Genomic DNA, 16,584 nt, shown 5'->3' with positions numbered 1-16,584 from the left:
GTCGAAATTTCAGGTATTTTAAGATTTGCTCAGGATATAATTCCTTCTATCTTCTTGGAAGGGCCAAATTTGAATTTTCAACTCTACTACAAACCAACTGCAGTTGATTATGCTTGCCAAGAAAGCATTAACAAGATTAATTAATAAGATTAACAAGCACTGGCCACTCCAGAGCAAATACAGGTAACAGTTCTGTTCAGCAACTGCAAAGAAAGGTTCTGTGTTTCATATCTGGAATTATTCTTATGCTTCCTTAGCTGTTACACACAAGACTGTTCCAGTCCAACAATTGTTTCCTTGAGCACTTACTTCCCAATACAAAGTTCTACTAAAAAAAAAAATAGATTTTATCACATTTTAAAACCCAACACTGTCACTTCCCCAAACAAACCCACCCTATTCTCAATAATGAGGAGCAATACCCAGCCTGATTTACCTCCCCTTTCTATGGAGAGAAATCACAATGGTCAGAACACCAAAGCTGTGTTAGTGGAATGGCTCCTGTGATGCAGACACCAGAATTATGTGCAAAAAAGCCTTCTGAAAATGGGCTACAGGTGAGTGGTAAGAGGAAAAAAAAAGGTAAAAACAGAAGAAAGAAACTGCAGAAAAAACTTTAAAAGAACAAAATAAAAAGGGCGCAGAGGAGCAGAGTGTGGTCTCTGATGAGGCTGAGGTGTAAAACAACAGTTACAGTGCAATTAGAACTTGACAAATGATGCTGAAGCATTCCCTACCAGAGCTGATGTCTGTGCTTGAGCACTGCCAGTTTCAAAGCACAGTTAGCAGGTTAAAACATTTTCTATTCTATTTTTCATCCTTTTGTGGTGCCTATATTCACATTTTCTGTATTCTTCCTGCACCTCTGCATTTCCTCTTGCCAGTTTGCATCCCCAGATCTCACACTTCACTGTTTGACTCCAGTGATTCTCCCAAGCTGTGTTTAACTGTTCCCACACAGATTTCTCTTGCTGCTTTCTAGGCTGCACAAAGTTCTCCTTAATTGCAGACACCCTGTAAGTGAAAGATGACAGTTCCACTGTAATGGAGGGAGGTGGGATGTACAAACACAGATCCATGGTGTTCCTCAAATTGAAGCAATTAAACAAGTTCAGGGCAGTTCCTGAGCAGATAATTTTCCAGAGTAAGTGTATATTAAATAGAAATTGCTTCGTGTCAATCACGTGCAAACAGCAATTCCTAAATCCAGGGGCAGAAAGGGCCACAGGAAGTTTCCTGTTAGCAACACAGAGCTCTCAAAAAAGGTATCATTTCCTCTCTCAAGGAAAACCTAACTCCAGCTTTGTTCAACTGGCCTTTCCACTGCAGTATATTAATTCAGACAAGTTCATCTGAGTGTCACTCAGTGTCCAAGAGCAGAGAAGGAAGTAGTGGTAGTAGAAACAATGGTCTTTATCAGAACGTATTTTTAGGGTCTCACAAACACGCAAGACATCTTAGAAATATTTCCTGTTTACACAGAGCTGTACTATCTGTGTGCAATGATACACTGCACATCCTGAGGTTAGCCAGCAATCACAAATATATGGGAGTTAAATGAGGCTAGACTGGACAACATTGCTTGGGATATATAGCTCCCATTTGAAAATTAATTCTTCAACAGCAGGGAGTTGTGAAAAGTTATCCTTAGATGGAAATTGAGTGCAAATTTATAATAAAATATATAAAATTGTAAATATGATGCATAACTTAGCAGATCTTTCATAAAGGCAAAAGAGACACCTCAAATCACAAGATGAAAAATTCACTGTGAAAAAGTGAAATTAGAAGAACCTGTTCTCAAAACTTAAGAAACAATGTCAAGTGGTCTGGGCATTTTCACAAGGAAAATGTCAATACCTCAGTGGGGAAGAGGGACTGAAAATGCAAAACCACAAGAGCATTTAATACTGGATTCATTGAAATAGGGAAAAAAATAAGATGAATCTGCTTTGTCCAAAGGAAAAGCAGCATTTATCCTTGCTCTTCTTTTGCTGCCCAAGCCCTACCATAAATTGTAACTAATTTCCTTCTAAAATACTTTGTATCTGTGCATCAAACATGACCAAAACAAGCTTCTCAGAGAAAAGTTACAAATTAATTCTCCCCACCCAAACCAGTCTGTTCCTTCTCAAATTAACACAAGCCATGCACAACACTTCACTGCCAGGATTTATTTTAGAGGTACATGAAAAGAAAAACACATGAGTATAAAAACATTTCCAGTGATTATAACATCCAATTAAAGGTGTTTTAAGAAAAGATAAAGTTCATCAGAAATTGCATCATTACAGGTCATGGAATAGTTTGAAAAGCTACCATAGGTAACAGTAGTAAACAAAAGTGCCTCTGTGTGCATAATACTGAAGAAAGAAGTGCAGAGTTCTGTGCAGCATCCTCCTTACACACAAGCAGCTCCAATCCCAGCTGCTGGGGGCATTTTCCGGGAAGTCCCGTGGTTCAAAGGATCAGTTTACAAAATGCAGCTTCTGTGTCCAGTGACAGAGGGGGCTCAGCTCCCATAAACACAAAGGATCTCGAGTGTCTGGCCCCTGCAAAGAGGCTGCATGGCTCCCTCTGAGCTGCTCCTGCCCAGCAGATGCACCCTGCTTAGAAGAAACTGGATCTTGGTCCACAGTAAATTGTCAGCTGTGGTCTGGAATTCAAAGCCCCACTGCTCTTTGGGCTCTCCACAGAATCTCCTTGCATGGAGAATGATCAGAGAGTTAAACCAGTGAAACCAGAGACAGAGATCAACTCAGGAACTGCAGAAGGGACTGCAGTTCTAAGCAGGGGTTTGTCTGATGCCCTAATTGCCATGAGAAGTCACATATCTGGAAGATTCAGTGCAAAACAAATTCTTGGGAGACCAGTATAAATGGGCAAACTGTTTCTAATATGGTTCCAAAGAGTAACAGGAATGTACAAACTGTAAACCTCAAGGCAGTGTTAATCCATGCAATGAACACAGTATCCTCTGAACCTGCCCTCGCTACTCACCAAATATTCCCAGCACCAAGCATCAAGCTGAGATACAACTAAAACCTACAGAGGCCAAGTGTTCCTAAAGCCCACTGCACTACCTAACCAGAAACCTATGTCAGAGCTTCAACAGGACACAAAGACACCTGGACCTCAAAAGGTTTTATGTTGTGAATGATAAAAGCAAAACAAATATCCTATCAAGCTGTTAACTTTCTATCTCAAAACAACCCTGAAAAAATAAGGCTTTGAGAAAAAGAGCAAAAAGGAATCCACTCAGTTCTGAAGCTGAATTCCAGCATGAACATCCCAACATCCCTTGCTCTTCCACCTGAACCAAACCTGCTCTTTTCCATCCCTGTGCCAGTGAGGAGTGACTAACTCTGCTCACCACACCTGGGAGGGAGCTGTGGGTAGTACTGAGCATGGGAGACTCTGTGTGCTCTGTCCCAGCACTGCAGTCTGAGATTCTGTGGAATGTTTCCTATCCTTTCCAAAGATCTCCATTTCCCCACCAAGAAACAAGACCCTTTCAGAAGCTAACTACCTTCCAGGTTCCTAAAGGTACAGGAAATTTCTATTCCATCTCCACCCTCAAGTGCACAGGATATAGAAAGGTCTGAGCACCTCTAGAAAAACAGAAAGTTTGCAGACTGATTGCTATAAACTGAAGATATTTACAATTTTCAGAGATTATCAAATCATCAACCATGGGCTGCTCCTTTATGCTAAAGCATTTCTCAACTTCTGCAATTTCCCTCAGAAGTTAGCTGTGGGATCCTGGCTCACTCCAAGCCAGGGACTGGTATAAAAATGGGTTTATTTTACATTTTTAATGATGAGGGTAAAGGCAATAGGCAAATTGCTTAATTGGTTTATAAAATAAGAATTTCAAAAATCAGTAATAGTGCATTTTGATAAATGTATTTCAATTTGGAAGAATCAGATATTGAAAATCCTACTAAGAGTTCTTCAGTAAGGCATGAAGAGAAGGATCTACCCAAGGAGACTTTACACACTCCAAAGATTTTGTTTTTCATGTGGCCTGTTGTCACTGGTGTTTCCCAAAAGGTAATTAGCTTACATCTGAAAGTCAAATAAAATTTCAAAACAAGCTAACTAGCTGTATCTAATAAATAATTTTTAAATAACTTCATTTAAACTCAAAATTTGGAAATCAATTATTAAGTGGTTACAGCATAGTAAATATTGCATCGTAAATAAAATATCCTCTACAAAAAAAGGAACAAGCCTAAAAACCTATTCAACATTGCAACCTCCTTAGGTTAAATCATTGCATCAGAAATGTCTATCACCTGAAAACATACAGCATTCCTGAAGTGCTATTTTACAGTTCTCACCCAGTGCAAGAGAGTTACTCTCCCCAGAATAAAAATAACCATTTCCACAATAAATAATCTTCTACGAGCTTCCAAAGTTTCTGAACATTCCTACCTGTCTTACTCCATCTTCTAAGAGCAAAAGCTTACAATCACTAAGACATAAAGAATCATCTGACAGCTGAACCAGGACCATTAAATGCCCTTTCTATTTTCACAATCATCAACTGATTTTGGATTGTCAGGTTGCTGCAGCAAACTGCTCTCCTCCTCTGGCACATCCTTTTCTACTGGTGTTTGGCTAGGCTGAATCTAGGAGAAAAACAGGATAAAAACCAAATTAACAATTCAAAAGCACTGTGTTCCTCTCCATTATCCATACTATTATATAAAGATGCTGTAACAGTTACTCAAAGTCTTTCAGCACATCAGCAAATTCTTTTTAGCCAGAACAAATTCTTTTAAAAATTCCTTCTGCTGCCACCTTCCCAAGGTTTAGCACAGTTATGTTCAGATGCATATGAAAACAAATGAAGTAATAAAAATAAAAAAAATCACATCAACATTAATCAATGCTTCCTAATGTATTACCTGAAAAGGTTCACTGATGCCAACTATTGACTGCAAGTTATTGCTAAAATAACAAAGCAAAAATTCTCCTCCCATCTTGGGTATTTCTGAAGCACTCATGTAAACCTGGCAAGAGTAAGAACAGGCAATGAGCAATTTCCACAACAAAAGAAGTTTACAAAAAAGCCCTTCAGGACACCATCAAAATCAGTATTTGCCATTTATAAGCACGTTTTAAAACGTAAGCTAAAACGGATGGGGATAGAAATAACTCAGGAAACCATCTGAAAATTAAATCAGGGAGGAGAAAGAATATCCTTCACCATGTCAGCAGGCAGGCTTGGTTCAGTGACAAGGGAGAAGGGACCCAGAGTGGTTGGAAGGGAAGGGCCAGAGCCAGAGAGCAGCAGAGGGAGTGGAGCTGCCGCCTGGTGGCAACAGCAGAGCACTCCACAAGCTTGGTTTGCTCCTGTCCCAAGGAGCCACCGGTCCCAATTTCAACTTCTATTTGTTCAGGTAAGTATCTCTAGTTATTTATCATTTGCATCAAAATAAGGGGTTTTTTTTTGTTTGTTTGTTTAAATCCCTTTAGGTAATCACTACTAGAAGGCTTTGTAGCAGACAGCAGTTTTTAAAGAGGGACCAAAACATTCAATAGGAAGAATTAGGAAGAGGGATCTTAATTATATTGTTCCAAATTAGCTTCAGCTGGGAAGAGGATACAGAACTGCTGAGGGGAAGGAGATATGGAAGAGACCTAAAATGCTATTCTATGGAAAACTACATAAGAAAGAAATACAACTGACTTCTTTGCTGTTTCTGCTGGAAGAAATTTCATCATCTTCCACCCAAGCATAAGTAACATAATCCTTCACATGCCTGAAAGTCACCTGCAGAGAAAGATACAAACTATCAGCTTCCTGATGGAAACAAAAGCCATACTATGTGAAAAACAAAGTTGTGAGAGATGTTTACTGTTTCACTGAAGTAATTAACACACTCTAAAGATCAAAACATTCTGGGGGCATCTTCTGTTTCTGGGAGGGTGGGACTGCTCTGTTCTCTCACCCTTCCATTGACTTTTATTTTTGTTGCATCAACTCCTTTCCACAGCTTCTACAACATTTTACTTCAATAAACAACCAGATTATTTTAGCAGAGAATTTAGAGGTTGTGGAAGAGCTCACACGCTGTAGAGCTAAACTGTCCGCACACAGAAACTACTGGCAACCAAGAACACAACTACTTCCCAGAGTTCTGCACTAGCAAGAATCAGTGCTCTAAAACTCTCCAGAGCTCATGCAGGCACATTCCCCATCTTTGCTGAGGAGCCATGATGAGGTAACATTACCTGGAAGAGCCCAATCCAGTCCCAAGCACTGCTGGGGAGCTCAGGCGCTGCGGAGTAGCGGATGAGAACATCGTGCTCTGCGCTCCACTCACCCTCAGGGTTCAGCACGACCAGGGGATCTGAGACAAGAGGCTTCATCTACACCAAAAAAAGAGTTTCAGCTCAGTCAAGCCTGTCTTTCAGTTATTCTTCTCTGCCACAATTGCCACCTGTGGGACTCTTTAACTGACTGGAAATAACCTGACAGCAATTTGCTGCCTTCATTATGATCAGAATGAAACAGAGATTATGGTTTAGGAAATCAGCTGCTGTAAGGCAACACTGAGTAAAAACAAACTTTTTCTTGACAGCATAACTGGGACAGCACCTCAAGTTTGAAAGTTCCTGTGACAGGTTTGTGATCACTGATGCCATAGCTCATGTAACTGACATAGTTATTCAGAGTCACAGAAATTGGATTCTCTTCTTCAGGGAATTCGTCTTCTTTTGATGCATCCTCGCTGAGATTTTTCAGTTTCCATAGAATTCTATCTGTCCATGCTGGCTTTCTTTTCTTCTCACTGCAAAAATGTAAGGTAAAAAGTGAAATGAGCAGAGAAACAAGTTGCCAAAAGCTAAGAATGCTGTGCAAAATCTACTCAGATTTCAAAGACTGTGAGATACATATTAATAAAAGGAGGCAATCATATCCAGGCTTCATTTTACAGCTCTGATTAATGTGTTTTACAAGCAATGTTTCCTTAATTTGAACTCCATTCAGCACAGATCATGGCTTTCTGAAAGAGGAGTAAAATGAAGGGGAGAAGGACATTTCAGTGGGTTAGTTTGCTTTATACAGGAAATGATACTTTCTCCTAAAACCCTGTAAAAACATGCATGGATTTAGACATAATACAACAACTGCCCCAGGCTCCATACAGATATTCTGAGAAATGAGGGTGTAAACATAAGGAATATGTAGGAAGAGTCTGAATGACGTTTGAAATTATTCAAAATATTTGAGAGCAAGTCTCTTTTAACAACACAAGACAGTACAAACTCGGGTAGCTTATGGTAATCACAGGTACCACAGCAATGCTTTATTTGAAATTCCTCTAAATTGTACCTGCCTGCATTTCAGGTTTGCAAACTACTGCTGTCTCCTAACAATGGGCTTTCAAAATTCCATAATCAAGGAAGTTGTGCCAGCAACTGTACTATATATCTGTTATCACAATGCAGAGTTTCCTTTTGTACCATCTCAATTACACCAGAAGACATGAGCCCTCTGTGGTTCTCTGTATAGTGGGGTAAGGCTTAACAGCAATTCTCTGGATGGGTGGATCACTTAAATTGAAATGGAGAAAAGATCATACCCTATGGAAGAGGAATTAGAATGGACTGGATTGCATTATGAAAGTTAAAAGCAGGATGTGTAAGGAAAACTGTCAGTTTAAATATCAAAACCAAGGCCATTTAGTTCAATATTCAATATAATTTTGTTTTACCCCTTCCTACCTTTAATAAAGTGGAAAGATTTGAAATGACTAAGGGCCCTTATCCCACTTACTGCAGTAATTCTATAAACGGACAGAAACCTTTAGGAGATGCCAGATGTCTGCTCTGCTGTGCAGGAAATACCAAAAGAACAGCTTAAAGTAAAACACTCCCTGGTATAGAGAAAACGGAATATTAGATGGGAAACAAACCCTCAGAATTCACATTGAAGAAGTATCAAAAATAAAATTCTCTGGGCTTCAGTAAAAACAACTTTTGCAGGGTGCTTGCCTTGAGGTCCTGCTGGTCACCCCATTGGAGCAAAGTCTCTGGTAGCTTGAGCAGCAGCAGGATGCACACAGAATGTGTAACCACACTTTTTGTTCTCTCATCAGCCAATACAGACAACCAGGCTGTGAGTAATTTGTAATATGTCCAGGTTTGGATTATTTTAAGTTTTTTTTTTAAGATGGATTTACTGCTGGTCCCATTACATCTCGTTATATTAAATTAGGAAGCAAAATGTCTTTGGGTCCACATAAATAAACTTCCAATATTAAGTGCAACAGCAGAGTAGATAACACTGCAGCTTTCAGACAGGTTAAGAAAATTCCTAAAGAAAATCAGCTGTCATCTGATTTTCAAATATTTCACAAAAATCAAATCAAAAGCTCAGATGGAGCCTTGTTTTGATTCTGAAATATTAAAATCACTACAAAATTGAGAAAGTTCTCTTCTTACTTAAACCAAAATAGGGACTTCTGTTCTCTGGAAGTAAAGAAAAAGATCAGTACAAAACCCTGTTGGACAGGAACTTATCCTTCTGTGGAAACATAAGACTAATACTTAACAAACAGACTTTAATATCACAGAAAAACTTTGGAAATTTAAGATACCCCATCTTCAACTTAAAGTAATCAATAAAGACAAATATACATTAATTTTCACATACCAGCATATCAAATGAAATGCTTACACAGAGAAGGAAGCAAAAATGACAGACAATTATACTTTTGCTCCTTTTTCACAACCAATGAGCACTTTTAGTAGGAAAGAACAAAACAGAAGCAGCTTAAACAAGTGCTCGTTTATTTTGTTAATCTGGTCTTTCCAAAAAGGCAGCTGGGTTGTTTCATTACTTCCCTCATACAATCAGCAAACCCCAGCTTCTTCAGCCAAAAATATTCATTTATTCAGATTTGATCAATCCAAGCCTAACAGAACAACTCAACAGACCCAGTACACTCAGGAAATTCAGGTTTGCTGATTACTGAAGGGATATTTAACCAAGCACCACATTCACTCTCATATTCCACATCTAAACTCATTTTATTTTACCTTGTGTCATAGACCTCTGAGTCAAGGTCAAACTTGTAGGTGGGCTTAAAGTGCAGAGGACCCTCTTTGAATTCCTTCAGAAATGCTTCCTCCTTTTTTGCCATATTTAACTGCAGAAATAAAAAGTAGCTTTTAAAGATTATGTTTAAAAATCAGATCTTAAAGGATGACTAGGAAAGCATCTTCCAAGAATTCAACACTGAAGTCAGTACAACACTGGAAAGGTCAATTTAGAAAGGCCTCTTTGTTATAGCCAGAACTCTTGACACAATCCATCTAAAAGTTTAGAGGCAATTCTACCTAAAACATCCAGAATTACGTTGTCTTAAAAAGAATTACTGGAAGGAGAGACAAAGGTGAGGAACAACTGACAAGATATGAAGTTCAAAGAAATCTCCAGTAAGAAACTGCACAAAAGCAGAAAAAGTTTGCAATTAACTGGGGCTTATGACCACCTCAGGTTCCACCTTGTGACTGCTCTGAGTTTGTGTTAACAGAAATCAGAAGCTCAAGGTATAATTTAACTACCACTTTGTGTTTGTGTGCATTAGAACCAAAACCAAACCCCCAAAGAGACTGAGCCAACCCACCTGGTCCTTTTCCCAGAGCAGACTGAAACGCTTGTTATTGATTGATTCTCTGACAAAGTGTATCCCATAATCTGCTATCCGGAAGTTTAGGTCTCCAAACCAGAAGAGAAGCCTTAAAAGCAAACCAAGATGCATCAAACAAGAAGATTTATATGAATCTATTAACTCAAGGAAAGAATTTGATAGAATGTTAACCATTACACTAATTTGGTGCTCTAATCACTTTTATTACTTAATGCAAACAGCTTTAACACAAACATTAAGTAGCTATAGATAAGTTTACACAGGGACAACCTGCTGCTAAACAAAAAACTGAAGTAATTGAAACAGTAAATTAAGTCACTTGCATTCTTGATGCTTGCTTATTACTGTCTGAATATTAACTGCTCCTGTGTCTTACATCTCTGAACACTTAACAGCAACCTAAAGGATTTTTGGTTTAAACACGCTTTAGCTTCTAAAGCTTTCCTGCATGACATGTACAGTCTATATGCTAACAAATGAATGTAATTAGAGACTGGAAGAGAAGAGTTTTGTAAAACAGACAATTGTCCTTCAGGTTATCTTTTTCTCCCAGAGTTCAGGGTCAAGGCTGAAGAGACATTTAAAATAAAATAATGGATGAAAAATCCAAACTCAAAACTCTTCAGGGCAAGAGTTCACCCTATAATAGATAAAAATAACACAGAACTGAGAGAACAACTCACTCATGATCCAAGGGACTTGGAATATCCTCTCCCTCAAACTGCATTTCCAGAATTTTCTCAAAGTCATCCAGTCGCTGCTCGGTGTTCTCGATGTGAGCTGGCAAGTGGCAGTTCATGAAACAGATCGTGTGCCCAAAGAGGGACATGCGGACGCTGACTCCTCCTTTGTTCCCCTGGCACGGGAGATGAAGAACAATTCCCTGAAACTGCAGGCAGTGCCTGCAAATGGAACTAGCACCACCTATAACCTTTCAATTCTTGCAATTACGATTTAAATCAGTACAATCTCTTTCTACACAACTTGTTGCGTATCAGCAAATAAGCTGAAATCTGAAATTACGCTCTGTGCCGCATATGAGGTTCAAACAATGAGTCTGCTTGTCAGGTTATTAATTTTTAATGAAGCCACACCCTCTCTGTCCCAGCAGGGAGCCATGGAGAGGCACAGAGCACCAGCAGTGCCCAGAGGCAGTCCTTACCCAGTAGCCAAAGAGGCCCGTGCGGGTGTATTGGGTGTGGATGTCCCGGATGAAGGGAAGGTGCACGTGCTTCACAAAGATCAGAAGCAGCAGCCCCTGCATGCGGACTGAGGAGAGCTGGGAGACAGAAAAGAAGGAATGGTCATTTTCAGGAGGTCCTTGGCTTTACTTCACAGGAGCTTTTAGGTGAAGAAGTCCACAGCAGAAGTCATGCAACTCCTTCACCAAGCCTGGCCTCAATACTGTGACACAGTAAATGCAGACTCATTTCAGTGTTGTGAAAAACATATTCCTTATGAACAAATCTGATCAATTCCTCAGCTAATTAACACAGTTCCACCATTGTATTTCAATCTGAAGTCAACCTCAAAACAGGCACCTGCCCAAACCTCTTTAAAAGACTTTTCTTCTGCCTCACCAGCCTCTTGTTTCTGCCTTTAAGACTCCTGTTGATGAAAGACTAAATCCTTCACTTTTCACCTAAAAGCTTTATAACTCACACCTACAAGTCCTCCAACAGCAGCAGCTTTTTCAAACTGAAGAACCCTTGAGCAGGTCATTAAATATTCTAAATGCCCTCAAAAGCACAGCAGTCATTCCAGGCATCTGCAAAAACAATGAGCTGCAAACAGCAGAACCTCCTGCCTTGCAGTGCCTGTAAAAACTGATTTACCAAACTCTTAGAGAGCACATAAGACACGGGGTTTTTGTGGTTTCGGGTTTTTTTGGTTTGTGTGTGTGGAAACTGTCTAATAAAGATGTCCTTCATTGAACATTTATGGACTTTACAATGACCCTGGCATGAGACACAAAATTCATTGTGCTTTAATGATTATAATTCAGTTTAAAATACAGGCATTGAAATACATTAACTGTAGTTCAATTTTATGCTGGATTAATTTAAAAAAGACTACAATAGAATAAAACTGACTATACAACTGCTGGAGAAGCACAAAAAATTCAACCCAAAATTTAAAACAGAATTCCTCCTTTGTCTCCCTATCTACAAAATTATTTCAGAATATATTTTAATGTTTTCATTGTCCTTGAACCCAACAAAATACCCCACAAAATACTGAAACAATGGACTGCAATTACTAATGATGCATAAATATTTTAGTAGTCAGCATTCTCCTTTCCATAGTGACATTCATGAGGCACCAAGATCTTCCAGTCCCTTTATTATTTATTTGCTTTATTTCACTCTGCTGTGGGCAGTCCTCAGAGGTTTCTCAAGATCCACAGGACCTGAGCACAACAAGGCACTAACCCCTCCCCTGCTGGAACCAGCACCAGTCCCACCAGCCCTTAGAGCCAAATCAAGCAAAGCCCTTGCACAGAGGGAACAGGATCCTGTGGATGGTGGAAGAATGGACTGTGACCAATTGAACACTCTGAAAACAGACCCTGCTACTGAGGGGACAGAATGTCCCAAGGATGACACCTCTCCCTCCACACCCAACCTCAGAACGGGTCAGCCAAGGGGTAAGTGCTCCTCTCCTGCTCAGCCAAATTCCTGGCTAAGTCCTGGGATAACCTTTCCTTGCTGCCTGGTTTGATTTTGACCTGGCCTGACAGCTCCCCCTTATTACTGGAGCTAATCGAGTCCTGCTGAAAGCCATTAGGTGGCAGCATCCATTCATTAGTGTGCTCCAAACTGCCTCTGTTCTAAATTAGAATTCAAAATCAGCCAGGCATACCAGCAGGAATTCTTTTAACTGTGTGTATACAGGGCCTGAATGTCAGCCCACGGCCAGATTTTGAATTTTTATCAGCAATGACTTAGGCCAGAGTGAACAATGTGGGTTTTTTCCTTTTTGTAATTCCCAATGGGTCCTTTGTTTTGTTTAATTACAATTAAAAGAACAGCACAACTACTGAGTCTGATTAGCATGCAGATAATGAAATCACCTCAGCAAAATCAGCCAGAAATAGTGCTTGGTTTAGAAAATCACTACAAAAGGCTTTTAATTTCTCTTTACTAGAGAAATCCAGGACATCTTCCGACGTTTATTGTTGGCATTATTAAAATACCCAGTACTTTAACTGCTCTTATGTCCCTGATATTATCCCAAAATCTTATAATTTCAATTCCCATATAATGTTACAGGTATTCAACCAAAAATCAAGTCCTCATGTAAATATATACACCCACTAAAATCCTGTTTTACACACGTGCAATTTACTTTCACCTGCAAACAAACTGGAAAAAGAAAAAAAAACAAGATAAAGGTGCCTTACCAATCTTAATGACAATCACTGCCATTGCTTGGAATATTTATAGTGCAAGACTACATTAGAAGCATCACAATACAGTTCCCCAATATTGCACAGAGCAAAACATTTTTCTACAAACAAGAGAGAGATAAAGATATTGTGGCCACAAGAAATATGCTGTTTAGTATAATCTCACATCACATGAAAAACAGGAAAACACAGGTGTGATGAAGAATCACCTCTAACATGTGTACCTATGGAAGTGACAGACACCTGCAAAAACACCATCAACTTCTCTTTTATGGATAACCTGAGGAAAAAAATTTTAGACTCTTATTTCAGTGCTGTGACACTGAAGAGTGGTGTAAATAAATACCTTGATATATCCCAAGGGAGACAAGACAGTCATGAAAAAAATGCTCCATGGATCATCAAATGCCAAGTCAGTCAGAAAATTTGTGATTTTTGAATTCACCTCCTGTAAGCTGAATACATCACAATTACTCACATTGCACCACTTGGTTTGGACAGAATTCATAGGAACTTTGCAGAACACAGATCCCAGAAAATTCTTACAGTTCAGTTTCTCATTCAAGCAGTTTAACTCACACACAGATCTAACACATCTGACACTGAGTAAAACAAAATTAAAGGAGGTTATATACACCTGAAGATAGAGTTTAAGACAATGCCAGACTCAAGATGTGTTATAAAAACCTGATTGTCAGGACTTCAGAATTTCAACATAGTTTGGAAAACACAGAGACAGATTGTGCCTAACAAGCTTGCATTAATTCCCTTAAAACATGCTCAATTTCCAATAACTTTCATATCAAAATGAACAAGCTATCAAAAAAAAAAAACCCAGCAGCCCAAACTTTTTGAGTGTTTAGAAAAAATATATTCTGCATTCTGACACCACACAGCAGCAGCTAACTGCTTTAAATCATCTCTGTTGTAAGTTAGTCTAACTAACAGGAGACTAAGTTAGTCTTCACCCTCTGGTAGCAGTAGTGTTAGACCATCTCCCAGGCAGTGATTCACATCACACAGTCCTCCCAACACACACCATGCTGAGACCCAGCAGTTTTGCAATAAACTCACAAAGCGAGCTCTTTAATATCACTCACCCTATAACGTACATGTCCGTGGGGGGGCCCAGCGAGTTGAGCTGAAGTAAACTTGTGACATCAGGAGGGGGAGAAGCTGTGCCCACATTCCAGGTAACTAGATGTAGTCTAAAAACAAACAGAAACCACACAAAACCAATGCTAAAATTGAAATGTGGACAGGCAATCAACTCTACGAACTTTTCATCAACCAGATTTCTGGCTGATGAAAAGTGACAGAAGTTCTATCTGCCAGCCCCTACACCACCACAAAAACAACCAACTGGAGGGAGCAAAACCTGAATTCTTGCCCCTTATCCTTCATCTTTTTCCCCCAGATGAGGAAAGCTTCATCCAGAGTGCGAGACACTTCCTCGTGGATCTCGTCATCGGAGCTGATGTCCTCCACGCAGGCCATCAGCTGGGCCACCCTGTGCCGGAGCTGCAGGCGGCCGCTGGAGCCGGTGCTGCTGAGGCTGGCGGAGCGGCTGCGCAGGCTGGGCCCGCTCTCCACCTCGGCCAGGGACAGCCCCTGGCAATGCTCAGCTGCATCCTCGCTGCTCAGCGATGCCATCTGCTCTCCCAGTTCAAGCTATGCCCTGAAGGACCGGCCCATTGAAGTCAAGAGATTGATAAGGGTTTTCCAGCTCTTGTGGAATTCAGCATTGCTTCCAAGGCAAAAGGACAAATGGAGGTGCAGCAATGCTGGAAAAAAAACAACCTGTGGCGTTCCCACCACAGTGGCTGGGCTGTTACAAAAGCTGCAATCACGTCCTACCACACACAGTCAATTGTTTTTTCATAATAGATTTAATGTGGTTAATTCGACGAGCTCAGGGTTTAAAAGAATTTATTGTTGATTTGAATCGATCATGTGCCTGTCTGCAGGCAAGGAGAAATGTAATCTCCAGCTCCCAAACATTCAAAGTTCTGAGCAGAACCAAGCAAAGCCACTGACTCTCCACATTCACATCACAGCACTGTTCTTTCTTTACAACATGGTTACTGCAGTACCAGAGCTTCTAAAAACAGATTCACTTTGTTGTCAGTCTTGTTATGTGACAGACAGGCTTAAAAAATAATAAATCTTAGAGTTCTATAATGACGTTATAAACACTGATAATTAGTGAATCCCATCAATACACCCATTATTAAGACTGTGTTTCTATGCCACAATCAACTGCCTGCTCAAGGTGACGTATACAGAAATGGATACAGGAAAGCTGGAAAACAACCTTGCACATTAGATTAAAAGGATACATAATTTTCCTCACTAATAGTGTATCTTTGTAAGACTATTCTGAAGTCACACAAAACCTACTCCAAAACAAATTTCTAGGGAAAAAAAATGTAGGCAGGCTGCAGATCTAATTTTGCCACCGGAGATGGCACTTGGGAACACTCTCCAGTTACTAATTTTGTAAGACAATTACCTGATTAAACAAAACTGAAATAATGTTGAAGCCATCAGTCATTACAGACATAAATTCAATTCCTCAAGGTGCCCAGTGACCACAGCACTGGCAAAACCCCAAATCTCAGAAGTAGAAACACACACTGTCCTAAATACAAGCAACCTACTAAAGTCATTATTTAGCATCACTGCTGCTAATCCTCAAATGACTCAATAGCGGAGAATTTCTCAGGGTCACAGGGCTCATAATAAAGCCTTCAAAGGATTTTTAAGATATTTGAGCTCTCGTCAGCTTGTTAGTTTGGCTGTTTATATTTTCCTCTCACAGGCTGTTACCCAAATCCCATCTAAGCAGGTTTCTGTAGGGAAGGAATCGAGCCCAGACAAGACACCGACAGAGAGAGAAGACACATTGTAAAAACACCGTTAAAGCGGAAGCTCAGTGTTTACTCAAGTTTGTTCTTCCTCAGGGAAATTGACAAGTTCTTGACAGCCGGTCCATGACAGAAGTGAAGATGCCCGTGCCCTCATAACACATTAACAGAGCTCCGGGAAGTCCCGAGCACCCCAAAACGCCCCACAAGCCTCCCTGAACCACTCCAGTACCGACCTTCCACACCAGAAAATCAGCTTTTCTCCTCTATTTCATATGACTACGCAACGCCGCCAATTTGTGTAATTCTGCGCTAATAAGCACACACACATACACACACACACACACGTTTCGCTAATTCTCGCCCATTTACGTAACCGTTCGCGGCCACTTTTCGGAGCCGCCCTCAGCCCCGCGCCTCGCACCCCTCCGCGCCCACCACTCACCTCAACTCCTTGGTGGGAAGGCCCGCGGCCTCCATGCCCGGGGTTCTCGCTAGGAAGCGCTGCCCGAAGGACGGGGAAGGGGCCGGCGGATCCCCCGGCTCTCCCCTCACTCGGCCCGGCCCGGCCGCGGCCTCCGCGCCGCCCTCAGCGCTCCGCGCCCATCAGCGCGCGTGACGGGGGAGGGCACGCGCC

General features: G+C 40.6%; 1 protein-coding gene across 2 annotated transcripts; it reads right to left on the bottom strand.

Moving 5' to 3' along the window:
• Positions 1 to 2,159: 2,159 nt before the first annotated feature.
• Positions 2,160 to 16,556, bottom strand: INPP5K (inositol polyphosphate-5-phosphatase K). 2 transcript variants are annotated; one of them, XM_009094727.4, is made up of 12 exons: positions 16,393 to 16,556; positions 14,181 to 14,288; positions 13,427 to 13,535; positions 10,834 to 10,950; positions 10,355 to 10,527; positions 9,648 to 9,759; positions 9,058 to 9,167; positions 6,611 to 6,803; positions 6,244 to 6,381; positions 5,699 to 5,782; positions 4,914 to 5,018; positions 2,160 to 4,634 (listed from the first exon to the last, which is right to left on the bottom strand). In XM_009094727.4, the coding sequence occupies exons 1-12, from the start codon at positions 16,425 to 16,427 to the stop codon at positions 4,518 to 4,520; spliced, it is 1,401 nt and encodes a 466-aa protein (XP_009092975.1). In that variant the 5' UTR covers positions 16,428 to 16,556; the 3' UTR covers positions 2,160 to 4,517. The 2 variants fall into 2 exon arrangements, with proteins under 2 accessions (XP_009092975.1, XP_050837820.1); XM_050981863.1 differs by lacking the exon at positions 16,393 to 16,556 and adding an exon at positions 14,459 to 14,771.
• Positions 16,557 to 16,584: the final 28 nt, after the last annotated feature.

The sequence above is a fragment of the Serinus canaria genome, chromosome 19 (assembly GCF_022539315.1).
Source record: "Serinus canaria isolate serCan28SL12 chromosome 19, serCan2020, whole genome shotgun sequence".
NCBI lineage: Eukaryota > Metazoa > Chordata > Aves > Passeriformes > Fringillidae > Serinus > Serinus canaria.
Note: the sequence above shows the minus strand (reverse complement) of the source record. Positions and strands in the feature narration are given on the sequence as shown.